The sequence below is a fragment of the Heptranchias perlo genome, chromosome 5 (assembly GCF_035084215.1).
Source record: "Heptranchias perlo isolate sHepPer1 chromosome 5, sHepPer1.hap1, whole genome shotgun sequence".
Lineage (NCBI taxonomy): Eukaryota > Metazoa > Chordata > Chondrichthyes > Hexanchiformes > Hexanchidae > Heptranchias > Heptranchias perlo.
In genome coordinates, this window is record NC_090329.1 from 124,777,252 (window position 1) to 124,796,092 (window position 18,841).

At 44.8% G+C, this 18,841-nt stretch overlaps 1 protein-coding gene across 1 annotated transcript in view; it reads left to right on the forward strand.

The window, feature by feature from the left end:
• Positions 1 to 6,021: 6,021 nt before the first annotated feature.
• The window catches only part of LOC137322200 (uncharacterized), a 94,051-nt gene continuing 81,231 nt past the window's right edge, over positions 6,022 to 18,841 (forward strand). Inside the window, exons 1-4 of the mRNA XM_067985314.1 lie at positions 6,022 to 6,204; positions 9,511 to 9,640; positions 12,768 to 12,942; positions 16,344 to 16,457. Coding sequence (XP_067841415.1) covers positions 6,061 to 6,204; positions 9,511 to 9,640; positions 12,768 to 12,942; positions 16,344 to 16,457 — 563 coding nt within the window. The 5' untranslated portion in view covers positions 6,022 to 6,060. The remainder of the gene's footprint in view (positions 6,205 to 9,510; positions 9,641 to 12,767; positions 12,943 to 16,343; positions 16,458 to 18,841) is intronic.

The following is an 18,841-nucleotide window of genomic DNA, read 5'->3' on the forward strand; positions in this document are numbered from 1 at the left end:
AAAAAGATGTAAATCACCTTGTAAATGTTACTGTGGAGAGGGGCCAAGGGATGACTTGTGACTCTTAATGCAAAGTAATAAAATCAGCTCGGTACCTCGCTCAAAAACAGGGTCATTGTAAATGTGGTTGCGATCTGGACCACCCAAAGTTCACAGAAGTGAAGCCAACCTCCAAAGGAGGATCTGGAGCAAAATTCCAAATGTCCATCCCGACATTTACAGGGCCTCCATTTCAGAGCAATACGTGAAGGTGATTTTTATATTTGCAAATTGTTCAAGTGCTCTTCAGTCATGGAGCTCAATCCTTTTCCCTTATGTGGGTTTGTTCAAAGAAAAGGACATTGTGGAGTGAGGAAAATAATCCCCCAGAAATGCAGCTGACTCCAACATTGAAATATTGATGAGAAGCCCTGATGGGAGTAAGCTGCTGAGGTGCATAGATATTAAAGTGCAGTGTTTAAACAGTCAGTGCTGGCTGAAGATTGCAGCAGCAGGCTGGGGTGTAGCAGGTTAGTAAGAAATAGTGAAATAAAACCAGAAAATGCTGAAAGCACTCAGCAGGTCAGGCAGCATCTGTAGAGAGAGAGAAACAGAGTTAATGACCTTTCATCAGAACTGGAAGAAGTTAGAGATTTCACAGTTTTGGGAACAACATCTCCTCCCTTGTCAGCAGGTTCAATGACAATGACAGGGTTGGACCTGAGAGAACGGAGTGCTGCAAGTTCAGAGGCAGATAGATTCGAGTGAGTGAGGGGAGTAGAGAAATTGAGACGGCCGATGTCATGCCGGCAGTACCCAATGAAAAGATCAAGAGAGGGTAAAAGGCCAGAGGGAGGGGTCCAGGTCCAGCATCACGTCGAGCTCGAAATTCATTGAGGTGGGGGCGTAAGGAAATGAAGCTGAGGCTGTTGCTGAGGACTGATCGTTCGGGGTCACAGGGGGAAAGGTCAGAGGGGATGGTAAAAACACGACAAGGCATGAGATTGGAAGGAGGGATGGGGTCGGAAGAAAGTGAGAAGAAAGTAGGATCAGGAGGTGTGTTGGCATCAAAGAGTTGTTGAAGATTGTGGTCCTTGAAGTAATGGAGAGAGTTGATGACGGCAGTGCGGTTGATTTTATGTACATGGACTTTCAAAAGGCATTTGATAAGGTACCACATAATAGATTTGTTTGCAAAATTGAAGGCCATGGGAATTAAAGGGGCAGTGACAGCATGGATTCGAAATTGACTGAGAGACAGAAAGCTGAGAATAGTGGTGATGGGTCTTTTTTTGACTGGAGGGAAGTATACAGAGGTGTTCCCCAGGGGTCGATATTAGGACCACTGCTCTTTTTGATATATATTAATGATCTCGACTTCGGTATACAGGGCATAATTTCAAAATTTGCAGATGACACAAAACTCGGAAATGTAGTAAACAGTGAAGAGGATAGGAATAGACTTCAGGAGCACATAGGCAGTCTGGTGAAATGGGCAGACACATGGCAGATGCAATTTAACACAGAGATGTGTGAAGTGATGCGTTTTGGAAGGATGAATGAGGAGAGGCAATGTCAACTAAATGGTATAATTTTAAAGGGTGTGCAGGAACAGAGAGACCTGGGGCTGTACTGACACAAATCTATGAAGGTGGCAGGACATGTTGGGAATCCCGTTAAAAAAGCATTTGGGATCCTTGGCTTTATAAACAGAAGCATAGGGGCTATGAAGAGAGCGGGAGGGGGGGAAGGAAGATTTCCGGACGGGAAACCTGGAAGTTTGAGTTTCCCGGATGTCCAGACGATTTTGTCCTCAGGACATCTTTTAAATTTTCTCAGCACATTTCCCACCAAACAGGTCGCCAGATTGATAGGCTGGCTGTGTATTTGGACGGGAAGGCAGTTGGGGAGCAGATGCCAAGAAAGTGGGGTATCAGAATGGGGGTCGGTCAACGGAGGGTGGTCGGTCATCGGTGATGGGGGTTATTGGGGATCGTGGGGGTTGTCTGAGATCATCGGGGTTTGGTCATCACGGGGGGGTCGGAGATTGTCGGGAGGGGGTCAGAGATTATGGACGGGGTCAATCATAAGAATATAAGAACATTAGAAATAGGAGCAGGAGTAGGCCAATCAGCCCCTCGAGCCTGCTCCGCCATTCAATAAGATCATGGCTGATCTGATCCTAACCTCAAATCTAAATTCATGTCCAATTTCCTGCCCGCTCCCCGTAACCCCTAATTCCCTTTACTTCGAGGAAACTGTCGATTTCTGTTTTAAATTTATCTAATGATGTAGCTTCCACAGCTTCCTGGGGCAGCAAATTCCACAGACCTACTACCCTCTGAGTGAAGAAGTTTCTCCTCATCTCGGTTTTGAAAGAGCAGCCCCTTATTCTAAGATTATGCCCCCTAGTTCTATTTTCACCCATCCTTGGGAACATCCTTACCGCATCCACCCGATCAAGCCCCTTCACAATCTTATATGTTTCAATAAGATCGCCTCTCATTCTTCTGAACTCCAATGAGTAGAGTCCCAATCTACTCAACCTCTCCTCATATGTCCACCCCCTCATCCCCGGGATTAACCGAGTGAACCTTCTTTGTGCTGCCTCGAGAGCAAGTATGTCTCTTCTTAAGTATGGCGACCAAAACTGTGTGCAGTATTCCAGGTGCGGTCTCACCATTACCTTATATAACTGCAGCAATACCTCCCTGTTTTTATATTCTATCCCCCTAGCAATAAAAGCCAACATTCCATTGGCCTTCTTGATCACCTGCTGCACCTACAAACTAAACTTTTGATTTTCTTGCACGAGGACCCCCAGATCCCTTTGTACTGCAGTACTTTCCAGTTTCTCGCCATTAAGATAATAACTTGCTCTCTGATTTTTCCTGCCAAAGTGCATAACCTCACATTTTCCAATATTGTATTGCATCTGCCAAATCTCCGCCCACTCACCCAGCCTGTCTATATCCCCCTGTAGGTTTTTTATGTCCTCCTCACTCTCTACTTTCCCTCCCATCTTTGTATCATCTGCAAACTTTGATATGTTACACTCGGTCCCCTCCTTTTTAAATAAGGGTGTTACATTGGCAGTTTTCCAATCTGCCGGGACCTTTGCCGAGTCCAGAGAATTTTGGAAAATTATTACCAAAGCATCCACAATCCCTACTGCCACTTCCCTCAAGACCCTGGGATGTAAGCCATCAGGTCCAGGGGATTTATCTGCCTTGAGTCCCATTAATTTACTGAGTACCAATTCCTTAGTGATTTTAATCGTATTTAGCTTCTCCCCCCCTCGAGCCCCCTGTTTGTCCAGTGTTGGGATATTCTTAGTGTCCTCTACCGTAAAGACTGAAACAAAATATTTGTTCAGCATTTTTGCCATCTCCATGTTTCCCACCATTAATTTCCCGGTCTCATCCTCTAAAGGACCTACGTTTGCCTTAGCCACCCTTTTTCTTTTTATATAACTGTAGAAACTCTTGCTATCTGTTTTTATATTTTTTGCTAATTTATTTTCATAATCTATCTTCCCTTTCTTAATCAATCCTTTCGTTACTTTTTGCTGTCTTTTGAAGACTTCCCAATCTTCTATCCTCCCACTAAGTTTGGCTTCCTTATAATCGTGGGTGGTTATCGTTGATTGTGTGGATTGTTGGACATGGGGGGGTTTTGGCCTATCGTGGGGGGTTCAGAGATCATTGGAGGGGGGTTGGCTGTCATCGGGGTGGGTTTGGACACAGCGGGGTGTAGTCGGCCAGTTGTGGGGTGGGGTTTGGAGACCGTGGTGGGGGTCAGAGATCGTCGGGTGGGGGGTTGGACATGGAGTGGGGGTTCGGCCGATCGGGTGTGTGAGATCACGGCAGGTAAGTGAGGGCCTTCTCGCCTCCTCTCATGTGCCGTGAATCAGAAGGCCCGGGAATCCCAGCCTCCAGGAGTTAAAAATAAAAAACCCATTAAAATGGAGGCCCACATCCTCCTTAAAAGATTTGACTGACCGACCCGCCTCCTGAGAGTGAGTTAGTCGCCCGCCCCCCGAATTACCCCCATAGAGTACAAAAGCAAGGAAGTTATGCTGAACCTTTACAATTCACTGGTTAGGCCCCAGCTGGAGTTTGCTGTCCGATTCTGGGTACCACACTTTAGGAAGGATACCAAAGTACAGAGGAAATTAACTGGAATGCTACCAGGGATGAGGGACTTCAGTTCTGTGGAGAGGCTGGAGAGGCTGGGGTTGTTCTCCTTAGAGCAGAGAAGGTTAAGGGGAGGTTTGATAGAGGTGTTCAAAATCATGACGGGTTTTGAAAGAGTAAATAAGGAGAAACTGTTCGCAGTGGTAGAAGTGTCGGTAACCAGAGGACTCAGAGGAAAGGGTAGGGAATGGAACTAATTGGATAGCTCGTTCAAAGAGCCGGCACGGGCACGATGGGCCGAATGGCCTCCTTTTGTGCTGCAGCTTTCTATAATTCTGAGATTGACACCTGAAAGGAAGCGAAAAAGTTTTTTGTTAAAGTGCCGGATGAGGCGAAGGATGAAATGGAACTGTGGTCCAGGACAGCTCTGAAATAGAGTGAGTCTCTATTCCTTCATCGAACATCTAACCCTCCACAATACACTCTGGTTAAGGGGAGTACAAACTCGGGATTTCCCCATGTGGCTACCTTTCACCAACCTGATGGTGCACACAATCTTCAACTGCAAGCCTTCACCTACTTTACTCAATCTTCTTCAGGTAAAATTGCGCTCAATGCCGGCAACAGGCAGAGCATCTGGAGGGGCATCTCCAACCTAAATCACCTCATGCCCTTACATTTATCTTTATGTTGTGTGGGGGAGAGGGGTTCTGGTTTTCAATGGTTGGGCAATGATTGTAAATTGATTCTTCCATTCTGCCCAATGTGGACTTTGTGGTGATCTGTCTCCACACCTCTCCCCATTGTCTGGTGGCCGAGGTCTGGTTCCCTGTCCCGCTTTAAACTTTCTTTGTTGCCATGTAGTTAAATAAGGAGATGGAACTGTGTTTGTGGGATGGAGGGAATTCCTTACTGTGAGAGTAGCTGTAAGACCTTCCTCAGAACTGAAAACTAAAAGATATCCCAGCCTCTCAGCTTTCAGTCTTACACCTGAATCATTAACCCCGCCCGTTTTACTCCCCGCCCGTTTTACACCCTGCCTGTTTTATATCTTACCCAATTTATACCCGGCCCGTTTTTCTTTTCTATTCAATTTAACATCTCATCCGTCTTTCACATGAAACGTTAAACCAAGGCCCTTTCAGGTTGATGTAAAAGATCCAACAGCACTATTTGAAGAAGAGCAGTAGAGTTCTCCCAGTGTACTGGCCAATATTTATCCCTCAACCAACACCTAAAACAGATGATCTGGTCATTATCTCATTGCTGTATATGGGAGCTTGCTGTGTGCAAATTGGCTGCTGTGTCTCCTACGTTGCAACAGTGATTACACTTCAAAAGTACTTCATAGGCTGTAATGCACTATAGGACGTCCTGAGGTTGTGAAAGGCGCTATATAAATGCAGGTTCTTTCTTTCTTTCGATTGACTCCAATGGAAAAATAAATCGAGCTGAGTGTAAAACGGGTGATGATTCACTATCGTCCAACACGGATATCTCCCTCGAGGAATGGGCCTGATAATGGAATCTGCCTTTTACAGAGAACAAGGAGAGAGTTTTGGGAGAGGCTGAATTGTAACACACAGAACAAGCTACTCCTGACACTTCATCAATGTTATTACTGTATTATTGGGGAGTTTTTCAGCCTTACAGTGTGTGAGCTGGTATCATTTAAAAAATGGGAGCTGCCCCGGGTGATCAGACTTCCCTGGATCCGGCACTCAGAGAGTTAATGATTTCTAAATCCATCACAAGGTTGGAACAAAGCAACATTTCCATAATATATCACCTGCTTTTCTCTCCAGCATCTAATGTTCCTGCCTGCAGATAGTTGTATTCAAAATCATCTTTATAAAACAGTATAAAAAGATCTGAACTCGCTGCTCAAACACCAGATCCACCTGAAGGGCCTGAGAGTCAATCAGTGCGTTCAACAGTGATCAGAATGGACACCAAGATGCTGAGACTCTGCTTAACTCTGTCTGTCCTACTCGGGATTCAAATTACAGGAACAGGAGCAGATCAAGAGGTGATCGATTTCTGCCATGAAGTTTACTGCCTTGAGCCCCTGTCGTTCACCTCACACGGAGTAAGTATAGTTAGGAGTCCAATCTTTGCTGTCATGTTTGTGCCAGTTCATTTTACTTTTCATAACATTCTCTATGGTTTTAATCGAAAATCTAACGTGAAGGACCGAGGCTAATAGTGCAGGACGCAACTAAGGGTTTTATTTTTATTCGTTCATGGGATGTGGGCGTCGCTGGCAAGGCCAGCATTTATTGTCCATCCCTAATTGCCCTTGAGAAGGTAGTGATGAACAGCCTTCTTGAACCGCTGCAGTCCGTGTGGTGAAGGTTCTCCCACAGTGCTGTTCGGAAGGGAATTCCAGGATTTTGACCCAGCGACGATGAAGGAACGACGATATATTTCCAAGTCGGGATGGTGTGTGACTTGGAGGGGAACATGCAGGTGGTGTTGTTCCCATGTACCTGCTGCTCTTGTCCTTCTAGGTGGTAGAGGTCGTGGGTTTGGGAGGTGCTGTCGAAGAAGCCTTGGCGAGTTGCTGCAGTGCATCATGTGGATGGTACACACAACAGGCACAGTGCGCCGGTGGTGAGGGGAGTGAATGTTTAGGGTGGTGGATGGGGTGCCAATCAAGTGGGCTGCTTTGTCCTGGATGATGTCGAGTTTCTTGAGTGTTGTTGGAGCTGCACTCATCCAGGCAAGTGGAGAGTATTCCATCACACTCCTGACTTACATAAGAACATAAGAAATAGGAGCAGGAGCAGGCCAATCGGCCCCTCGAGCCTGCTCCGCCATTCAATAAGATCATGGCTGATCTGATCCTAACCTCAAATCTAAATTCATGTCCAATTTCCTGCCCGCTCCCCGTAACCCCTAATTCCCTTTACTTCGAGGAAACTGTCGATTTCTGTTTTAAATTTATCTAATGATGTAGCTTCCACAGCTTCCTGGGGCAGCAAATTCCACAGACCTACTACCCTCTGAGTGAAGAAGTTTCTCCTCATCTCGGTTTTGAAAGAGCAGCCCCTTATTTTAAGATTATGCCCCCTAGTTCTAGTTTCACCCATCCTTGGGAACATCCTTACCGCATCCACCCGATCAAGCCCCTTCACAATCTCATATGTTTCAATAAGATCGCCTCTCATTCTTCTGAACTCCAATGGGTAGAGTCCCAATCTACTCAACCTCTCCTCATATGTCCAACCCCTCATCCCCGGGATTAACCGAGTGAACCTTCTTTGTACTGCCTCGAGAGCAAGTATGTCTTTTCTTAAGTATGGACACCAAAACTGTGTGCAGTATTCCAGGTGCGGTCTCATCAATACCTTATATGACTGCAGCAATACCTCTCTGTTTTTATATTCTATCCCCCTAGCAATAAAAACCAACATTCCATTGGCCTTCTTGATCACCTAACTTTTTGATTTTCTTGCACGAGGACCCCCAGATCCCTTTGTACTGCAGTACTTTCCAGTTGCTCGCCATTGAGATAATAACTTGCTCTCTGATTTTTCCTGCCAAAGTGCATAACCTCACATTTTCCAATATTGTATTGCATCTGCCAAATCTCCGCCCACTCACCCAGCCTGTCTATATCCCCCTGTAGGTTTTTTATGTCCTCCTCACTCTCTACTTTCCCTCCCATCTTTGTATCATCTGCAAACTTTGATATGTTACACTCGGTCCCCTCCTCCAAATCGTTAATATAGATTGTAAAGAGTTGGGGACCCAGCACCGACCCCTGCGGAACACCACTGGCTACTGGTTGCCAGTCCAAGAATGAACCATTTATCCCAACTCTCTGCTTCCTGTTAGATAACCAATCCTCCACCCATGTCAGAATATTACCCCCAATCCATTGATTCTTTATCTTGAGCAATAATCTTTTATGGGCACCTTGTCGAATGCCTTCTGGAAGTCCAAATACACTACGTCCACTGGTTCCCCTTTATCCACCCTGTACGTTATGTCCTCAAAGATCTCAAGCAAATTTGTCAGACATGACTTCCCCTTCGTAAAGCCATGCTGACTTTGTCCTATTAAATTATGTTTATCCAAATGTTCTGCTACTGTCTCCTTAATAATAGACTCCAAAATTTTACCCACCACAGATGTTAGGCTAACTGGTCTATAATTTCCAGCTTTCTGCCCACTACCCTTTTTAAATAAGGGTGTTACATTAGCAGTTTTCCAATCTGCCGGGACCTTTGCCGAGTCCAGAGAATTTTGGAAAATTATTACCAAAGCATCCACAATCCCTACTGCCACTTCCCTCAAGACCCTAGGATGTAAGCCATCAGGTCCAGGGGATTTATCCGCCTTGAGTCCCATTCATTTACTGAGTACCAATTCCTTAGTGATTTTAATTGTATTTAGCTCGTCCCCCGCCAGAGCCCCCTGTTTGTCCAGTGTTGGGTTATTCTTCGTGTTCTCTACCGTAAAGACTGAAACAAAATATTTGTTCAGCATTTTTGCCATCTCCATGTTTCCCACCATTAATTTCCCGGTCTCATCCTCTAAGGGACCTACGTTTGCCTTAGCCACCCTTTTTCTTTTTATATAACTGTAGAAACTCTTGCTATCTGTTTTTATATTTTTTGCTAATTTATTTTCATAATCTATCTTCCCTTTCTTAATCTATCTTCCCTTTCTTAATCAATCCTTTAGTTACTTTTTGCTGTCTTTTGAAGACTTCCCAATCTTCTATCCTCCCACTAAGTTTGGCTACCTTATATGTCCTTGTTTTTAGTCAGATCCTATCCTTAATTTCTTTACTTGGCCACGGATGGCTGTCATTTCTTTTACACCCTTTAACACACTTGTGCCTTGTTGATGGTGGAAAGGCTTTGGGGAGTCAGGAGGTGAATCACTCGCCGCAGAATACCCAGCCTCTGACCTGCTCTTGGAGCCACAGTTTTAATATGGCTGGTCCAGTTAAGTTTCTGGTCAATGGTGACCCCCAGGATGTTGATGGTGGGGGATTCGGCGATGGCAATGCCGTTGAATGTCAAGGGGAGGTGATTAGACTCTCTTCTGTTGGAGATGGTCATTGCCTGGCACTTGTCTGGTGCGAATGTTAGTTGCCACTTATGAGCCCAAGCCTGGATGTTGTCCAGATCTTGCTGCATGCAGGCTTGGACTGCTTCATTATTTGAGGGTAAATGAATAAAAGAGAAAACAAGGTGAATCATGAAGTGCTGATGCTCAGACTCCCATCAAAAACTCCGAACTCTCTTTAAAGCCCAGTCCATCCAGGACATGAATACTGCTCCCAGACCTCGGTACCGAGGACAGTCCCCTCAACACAGGTGTTTTTTCAGTAACTGTACAGTGATGCCATGAGCTAATATTTTTGTACTTGTTGTCTTAGACTTACGAAGAGAATGAATTTCCAACCCTGCAATGGGTTGTAACAGAAGTTAGTGGAATGGATATGAAGAATGCAGTAATTACTGGCATGGACAAACTTTTGAAATATTCATATTTTTCCAATGCTGCAGGTATATCAGATCTTCATCAGTGTAACAAGACGGAATGTAAAGCAAACTTTCACTGTTTGACCTGTCTTATTTGAAACTACCTGTATAGAGAGATACACGGGTCCCACAATTCCACAGTTGGCCATCCTGGAGCTTGTTCTGGGATTGTGCCCACTGATGCCCTCCAGCACACCCCCTGCCAGAGTTTGTGGGGTCACTGGGAGGGTTCCACGTTTAGGGTGCTACTTTGGCAGCGACCTGCCCCATGCACCATGAATCTGGTGTGGTCGCTACCTCAAGGGAGGGTGAAATGTCAAGGCCCCTCCAAACCCCAGTCATGGGTCTAATTGGCCCCTGAGTGTGGAGGCTGATCCAGGAGATAAGTTTCTCAAAATTAAGTTGTCCTCTCCAGAGTCCATACACCTTGCCAGGCTTAGATCCCACCAGTGGAGCCCACATGTGCCCCTGTGGAGCCCAATACACATCATCTTTCTCGGTGTGCCTGGTGCCATTGAAACACTGGGCCCCATGGAAGGAACTCCTGGCTTGGGGAGTCCACACTCTGGCCCCTACATCAGCCCACCATTCACCCTGTAAGAGGCAGAAAGAAGCTCTTTCCCTAACAACGCATTGTGGAAACTGGCAGGAATGATGGACAACCAATGAAACCAGGTCTTCCCTTTTTTATCAGGGTTTCCACAGGTCTCCTGCTCAAGTTACCATGGAGACCGTAGAACCATCCTGGAATTTCTGGGCCATTTTTGGTATCACACAACATTTCCAGAGTTTGTTTTTTGAGTTGACCCAGACTCAGGATAAAAATATATAAGACAAAATGGTAAAAATTTAGTAAACAACTGAATCCAAACAAAAATCGATGTGTTTTAATTCACAGAGATAAGAAACAAAATTATAGAATGGTCATTGATTAAAACAGAAATTCATGACCTAATATCTGTAAGTGAAGCAGGGCTACAGCCGGGTCAGCATTGGTGATTCAATAATCCTGGGTATAAAACTTTCAGGTGGGACGGAATAAAGGGAGGAGGAGCAGCAGTATTAATTGGAAACAATATCAGAGAGCACTAGGATTTAAATAGAGAAGTGGGACAAACAAATTTCCTTTTCATTCAGCTGAGGAATAGGAAGGGATCAGTGACATTACTGGGGGTCTGTTGCAGACTGACAAACAGTGGAAAGAAATTGAGGATAAAATTTGGAGACAAATTAGAGAATCATGTCTAAATAAAAATGGAATAATTGTGGGAGAATTTAATTAGAATTATCGATTCATACAGCACAGTAGGAGGCCATTCAGCCCATCATGCCTGTGCCGGCTCTTTGAAAGAGCTATCCAGTTAGTCATCAATTAATTGTCAAAAAATATACTGGGACAGGGAAAATGTTTGTGGTGAGAAGGGGAGGTGGTGCTGCAGTGTGTTCAGGACTGTTTTCAGTATGTTGCTTCATTCTACCTGAGAGAGGAGGAACGACTAGACCTGGTTCTGGGTAATGAAGTGGAGCAAGTAGGTGAACTAACAGTATGGAACATTGGGAAACAGTGACGACTATTTGGGTTCAGTGTAAGAATAGAAAAGCAAAAAGAAAAGGAAAAAGCCAAATTATAACAGTGTAAAATGGGACCTTTTCCAGTTTAAATAGAAGGAACATGGGCAAATAGAACCATAGATCAGCAATGGAACATATTTGAAGAGGATTTGGAAGGGGTACAAATCGGCATCGGCCCGAATTAAATACCGTCGAGCTGCATGAGCGAAATGGACAAACTCGGCCATTTCTACCTGAATTTCACATTTGGGGTTCTACAACCCTTAAGACCCCAATTTGCATATTTAAGGAACTGCATGCCTGTTTCAGGTGGGTGCCCTGGCAGAATAATAATCGTCCGAGAAAGGTTGGCATCTGTTGCACTTCCAGCGCAGTTTAGGCACGACAGATCACAACATGAAACTCAGGGGTCGAACGCTGATTTTATGCTGGAAAAACAGGCAGTATTGAGTTAAATTTCTCCCCATGATGGTAGACCAATCACTGGGACCTGATGGTTTATACCTGAGGAAAGCTGGAGAAGAAATATCAGAGGCTCTAACTATGGTTAAATTGTGCCAGAGAACTGGGGTGTGACAAATGGGAAAAGTATCCTCAGAACAGGTGACAGAGATAAGTGAGGAACATCTCGCCCACTAGAACTCACTTCAGTTATTGATCAATACCTGGCACCTGAAAATCCAGGGTTGGGGAAGGGCAGGAATGGTGAGTTTTGAGCGGTATCCTGATCAACCGGGTTTACAGCTCCTGTAAGAAGCTTCATAAATTCTAATTGGGGGGTGGGGAGGTGGGTCCTCCGTGCCCCCGCCCACCCACTCTCCGCCCCACTCTCCCCCCATTCTACCCCACTCTCCCCCCCCATTCTCCCCCAACATACCCCCTGTTTATGCAGTAAACCTTGGAGGTGAGACTGTGGAGATTCCCCGACGAACTGGGAATTGCACTCAGTACCCAACCTGAGAACTGGACCATAGGACGGTCTCAAGACTGGGGACCCGATCCCAGAGTGTCGATCTTCTTTACGGTGATGCCCTTTTGCTCCCTGTGGAGAATTGAAAGAAATTTGCTTATCTTTTCTCTTCGGCCCTTCCCATATAAGATGTCGCTCCACCTGTCACCAACACAGCAGAGCGAGTGCCCTCTGTTGCACCTCTACAGACACGGGCTGCCCACCCACACTGTGGAAATGACCCCGGCCCTGTCATTTCAGATGAGGGTCAACCCCAAAGGTATTTCCGGAGGTGGAGCAGGGCCTCCAGAATTTCAGGGTCCCAGAGTCTAGAATACAGGATGGAATTACTCAGTATTTGGAGAATCCGGATTTAATCAGAGCGAATCAACACAGATTTCGAAACGGCAGGTCACACCTGACCAAACTGATAGAATTCTTTGACGAAATAATCGAGACGAGGGATGAAGGAAATGCAGTGGATGTGGTTCATACAGATTTGAAAAAGCTTTTAATAAGGTCCACCCCAGTGCCGTTCCCCCTGCCCCCACCTGTAACTTCTGATTCACTCTGAGCAACTCCACGGTGATCTGCTAGTAAAATGCTGTAACTGTTTTTCTTTGTCTGCAGCTACAATTGTTCCTGTCAGTGCACCTTGGGTGATTCAAGGACACTTGGTAGATGGGACAGTGCAGCAGAAATTCAATGTGTCCCTTAATTTACCTCCTTTGATCATCAGTCCACCCGAACCAACTGATCCAACAGTTAAAATTATAAAGGAATCTTCTCTTCATTATTTTATCAGGTGAGCTTAGTTGGTAGTTTGTTGTGATTGATATTTCTCAACAACGGCTGCCATGGTAACACCACTCAGCCTGTAGTTAGACTGTGATTAACGGGCTGGTCCAGTCAGGTGGGGACGTTGGCCAATATTGATCATGTAATGAGGTATTTCATGTCTCACATCCTTCAGTTCCTTCTTCTGAGGACACGGCTGGACCTCCACACTCACATTACTCAGGTTCATCTGGAGCACTGGACATGGCGGACCCACAATTCCTCGGGACACGATCCCAGGATGTGAAATCTATACCTTGTAACTAAAGTAGTTGGGCTTTTCTCTGCTGGATTGTCCCATTAGTATTAGACTCCTCTATTGTAACAATAATGGGGCCGGCTCCTGTATTTCAGATATTCTCACACGCACCACATTCTGTATTTTTGGGAAACACTTTCACTTTCTTTGATCAATTCCGCACCCAAAATCTAACATCATTTCATTGAGATGTTAGATGTTCCATTCTACTGTAGTGATCTTAAATGTCCCTTTATCTGCTCTCTTCTGATCAGAGTCATGAATTACACGGTTCCAGTGTTACCGCCCACCCTCCAGTGCCCTGTGGAGGGGATATTTTCCACATATGTGTCTGGGCGATGAACGTCAGTGTGATTTACTGATCAGAGAGAGACTCAGAGCTGGGCCCAGTCATTTCCTCACTCCACATTCACCAACTCACACTGTCAATGAGGGTCACTACACAGCATGAACCCCAATGTAGACAGTGTCCTCCTCTCTGTCAGTGCACCTTTTGTTAGCAGCTGTAGTATTATTTTATCATCTGTGGAGATTCCAGGACTGGGTGTTCCCACCGAGGAGTGGTGATCGGAGGGATCGCAGGTTGGGAGATCACGGCCCTTGGGGTCTGATTTTCAGTCTGTTTAAATTGTTAACAGAAAATCAGGGGTTTTGGGCCTGTGATTGACTAACTGCTCCCTGTGAGCATCGATCCAGGAACCCCCCAATCAGAGAATTAGCCCTCATATCCAGAAAGCTCAGAGAAAGTGGGATTATTTCCTCTAAATGTACAGAATGTGGTGCAGGAGGAGTTTCTGAGATAGAAATGAAGGCTGGATGTGGTCACTCTTTATATGGGTTGGCAGTATGTGGTAGAGTTGTTGTATGAAGACTACTTACTCCAGATTATAATTAATAAAACAATCACAACAGCTCTCACAGGGCTGCTAGCTGCCCTTGAAGTTGCATCTTAGATTTTACCTAAATAAATAACTGGGTGCAGAATAACCCCACACAGCGATCAGGCAATGGCGGGCCTGGGGCAGGATGTCCTCCAGCTAAGGGAGACCTTAATTGGAGGAGAGACCTCCCAGCAATAAAGAGAACTGTCAGAGCACCATGGTTGGAGATGACACAGTGCATCAATGCAGTCTCACTTGAGGCCCCAACCTGGGAGTTGGTGAGAAAGAAAATCTTTGATTTCTGTGAATGTAAGTGTGTGAACTAGTGACATCACTTTCAGAGATTATCTTTCCAAGCTTCTTTATTGCTCCTCACTTGGAGCAGCATCACAGAGGGGGAACGCAGGGCACTTTACCAACTGCTGATCCCAGACATGCTCATTCTCATCTGTTTCTCTGGGCCATGTTACCAAACCACTGTGCCGTCCATGTTGTTTATTAATGGGTTAAATATGAAGCACCAGGGATGTGACACCAGTACAAGGGTCTCACAGCTCCATGTTCGCACACTCACATCAGGTGGCTGTTGTCCTGGTAACATTGGTAGAACTGATCATGTCTCACAATGAAGGGTGGATAAAGGGGAACCAGTGGACATAGTGTATTTAGACTTCCAGAAGGCATTCAACAAGGTGCCACATAAAAGATTATTGCTCAAGATAAAGAATCACTGGATTGGGGGTAATATTCTGGCATGGGTGGAGGACTGGTTATCTAACAGGAAGCAGAGAGTTGGGATAAATGGTTCATTTTCGGACTGGCAACCAGTAGCCATTGGTGTTCCTCAGGGGTCGGTGCTGGGTCCCCAACTCTTTTCAATCTATATTAACGATTTGGAGGAGGGGACCGAGTGTAACATATCAAAGTTTGCAGATGATACAAAGATGGGAGGGAAAGTGGAGAGTGAGGAGGACATAAAAAACCTACAGGGAATTATAGACAGGCTGGGTGAGTGGGCGGAGATTTGGCAGATGCAATACAATATTGGAAAATGTGAGGATGTGCACTTTGGCAGGAAAAATGAGTGAGCAAGTTATTATCTTAATGGCGAGAAACTGGAAAGTACTGCAGTACAAAGGGATCTGGGGGTCCTAGTGCAAGAAATTCAAAAAGTTAGTATGCAGGTGCAGCAGGTGATCAAGAAGGCCAATGGAATGTTGGCTTTTATTGCTAGGGGGATAGAATATAAAAACAGGGAGGTATTGCTGCAGTTATATAAGGTATTGGTGAGACGGCACCTGGAATACTGCATACAGTTTTGGTGTCCATACTTAAGAAGAGACATACTTGCTCTCGAGGCAGTACAAAGAAGGTTCACTCGGTTAATCCCGGGGATGAGGGGATGGACATATGAGGATAGGTTGAGTAGATTGGGACTCTACTCATTGGAGTTCAGAAGAATGAGAGGCGATCTTATTGAAACATATAAGATTGTGAAGGGGCTTGATCGGGTGGATGCGGTAAGGATGTTCCCAAGGATGGGTGAAACTCGAACTAGGGGGCATAATCTTAGAATAAGGGGCTGCTCTTTCAAAACCGAGTTGAGGAGAAACTTCTTCACTCAGAGGGTCGTCGGTCTGTGGAATTTGCTGCCCCAGGAAGCTGTGGAAGCTACATCATTAAATAAATTTAAAACAGAAATCGACAGTTTCCTAGAAGTAAAGGGAATTAGGGGTTACAGGGAGCGGGCAGGAAATTGGACATGAATTTAGATTTGAGGTTAGGATCAGATCAGCCATGATCTTATTGAATGGCGGAGCAGGCTCGAGAGGCCGATTGGCCTACTCCTGCTCCTATTTCTTATGTTCTTATGTTCTTATTTCTTGCATTGGTCCTTTTCATATCTGCTGGGATTAGAAGGCCACAAATAACAGAGGGCAGCACTAGGCGACAGAAGGGTGGTCTCCAAACCTATGACCCTTGACTCCTTATAAGGAGATAGCCATCAGGATTACGGGATTGGGGCAACAGAGGGACTGGGGGATGGTGAATTCAGAGGCCTCCAAATGGCGAACATTCCTAGTTTTAAATTCCCAGGGGGTAATTCTGTGATCCCATTTACCAAGGCCGGTGGGAGTGATGAGACCATCTTTCTGTCAACCTGCTTGGTTTTCATACAGGCTTTGATTGGAGAAATTAAAAGTCTTTTCATTCCTAATTATTTTGCAGGACTTTCCATGACAAGACTGACGTCCAAAACTATGGCTCACTGGTCAAGGAATTCATGAAGGACTTGGAAGATGGTCAACGATCCTTTTATAAGAGTTTCTTTTTTATTGCTTGGTATGAGAGACATGGGCTAATGCAAATAGTCTTTCTGAAGAAGGAACAGTAGAATGTTTCTGAAAGGTTCTATTACCTTTACAGATATCAAACAGTGAGATGTGCTTAACTCTATCCTTAATCTTCAGGTGGGCCTCCTACCAACTACACATTGGATTTAACCCTGTGCATGAGACAGTATTGGGATTTTGATCGATTCTCCCCATGTCCCATCCCAAGAGCCCTGTGCATGGTGACCCTGTTTATAAATACTGCCCTTTCCTGGCAGTTGGCAGGTTTTCTCTCCCACCCACACTGCTGCACTGAAGACAAGGCTCGAGTTTTTCTTTCAAAAAATATACTTTATTCATAAAACTTGCAAAAATACATACAATACAGTTGTCATATCATATTTCAAATGTACACAATACAGATTATACAATTTGCAAGATACATAAAGTACAATTCAAATATGATTCCAACAATACAGTTACACATCGTACATAATTACAGTTCATGACACTCTCGGGTGCCTCATTGCATTACAATCAATACAGCTCGTTGATTACAGATTCATTACAGATACATTACATTTCATGACATAAATTTGTATTTTACATTCTGGGGCCGAGTGGGTTTTCCCTGATTGTAGCCCTTCGGTACACAATAGCGGGAAGGCCCTAAACGGTTGCTTTCCCCACAGAGCCTTTGTGGCGGCTGCACCCAGCTTCAGTGTGTCCCTCAGCACGTAGTCCTGGACCTTGGAATGTGCCAATCGGCAACACTCGGTCGAGGACTTGCACTGGAAGACCAGCAAGTTTCGGGCTCTCGTCTTCTATCCGACACTACCTGGTTATCACACTTTTTATAGTGGGCCTATCTTTGGGTAAGAGGGATTAATCTCCGCATTAATTTCCCTTTTCTGTAATCGTAATTTAAATGAATCGTGCACAGACTGAGATTGAGATGGATCTGGTGGCAGATCTCGTTCCAGGATGTTCTATCTTCACACAGCGATGGGTTATGTTTCTGTTTATCCCAGTCATGCTGATCAGAACATTTAAAGGTGATGTGAAAAGAGCCAATAGAAAATGGAAAGTGTTTCAGAGCACAGAGTATTGAAGTTGTTCCATGTGGAATCATGGAGTGGTCAGATGTGGGATCGTACCTGGGGTCTCTCACTCTGTGAGTTGCTGACCACAGGCAGAGACCAGGTGCTTCCACAGAGCAAGCTGTCACCAGGCCCCTCTCACACTCCTTTTGATGCCCAGCAAAAGTATGTCTTTCCTGGGGCAGATTGTCCACTCAGCCTCAAATATTCAGCAACTAACAACATAATTCATTCAGTTAAATGGTTTAGACAACATGATGTGCATTTTATCTGCAAGAGTTAGTTCAACACTGAACAATTAAGAGAATATTTGAACTGTAAAAGCACAGTGTGTTTAATATTTGTAAAATGTTGAGGCTTTCATTACATCATCTTGAAGAATTTCCTCCTGTGTTTAAATTGTTCTGTCTCCTGTACTCTGAAATATTGATGGGAATTGACTGTATAACAGACAGTGTCGACTGGACGCTGTGAACTGTAGGAAGAGCAATACACTCACTGGAGAAACCTGCTAATGGGGACCCCCAGTTTGGCCATAGTCAGATCAGCGCAAATCCAGAAACGGATGATAGTATAAATTTCAGATTCAGATCTCCTCACACCTATACTGGGTGCTCACACTTGGAATATACACGGACTGAATCTGTGATTGAGAAAATGATCTATTCAGATATTGCTCCTGTTAACAGGCGGCCCATTCACAGGCTTCTCTTGTGGTGTAAATAATTCATTGTCTTCTAGCCTTTGTTTGTCTTTTGTTTTTCAAACTGCTGGGAACGTATTCTCACTGTGAAATAAAGAGGGTGATGCATCACAACACTTGGTCTCATGTTAGATTCTTACTCAGAAATAAAACTGGTCACTGATCACATGACTATACCTATACTGGGTAGGACATTTAGGACTGAGATGAGGTGAAATTTCTTCACTCAGAGGGTGGTGAACCTGTGGAATTCTCTACCATAGAAGGCTGAGGAGGCCAAGTCACTGAATATATTTAATGATGTGGAGATGGATAGATTTCTCGACACAGAAGGCATCCAGGGATATGGGGAGAGAGCGGGAATATGGTATTGAGATTGGGGATCAGCCATGATCACATTGAATGGTGGAGCAGGCTCGAAGGGCCGAATGGCCTACTCCTGCTCCTATGTTCTATGTTTCTATGTTTCATATTAGATAAACTTTTCAGATTTCAGTGCAATGATTCAATCAGAATATTGAAGTGTAAAAATAAAGAGTGAGAAAGAACGAACAGACAGAGGGGTGAAAATGAGTCTGGTCCTGGTTTCAG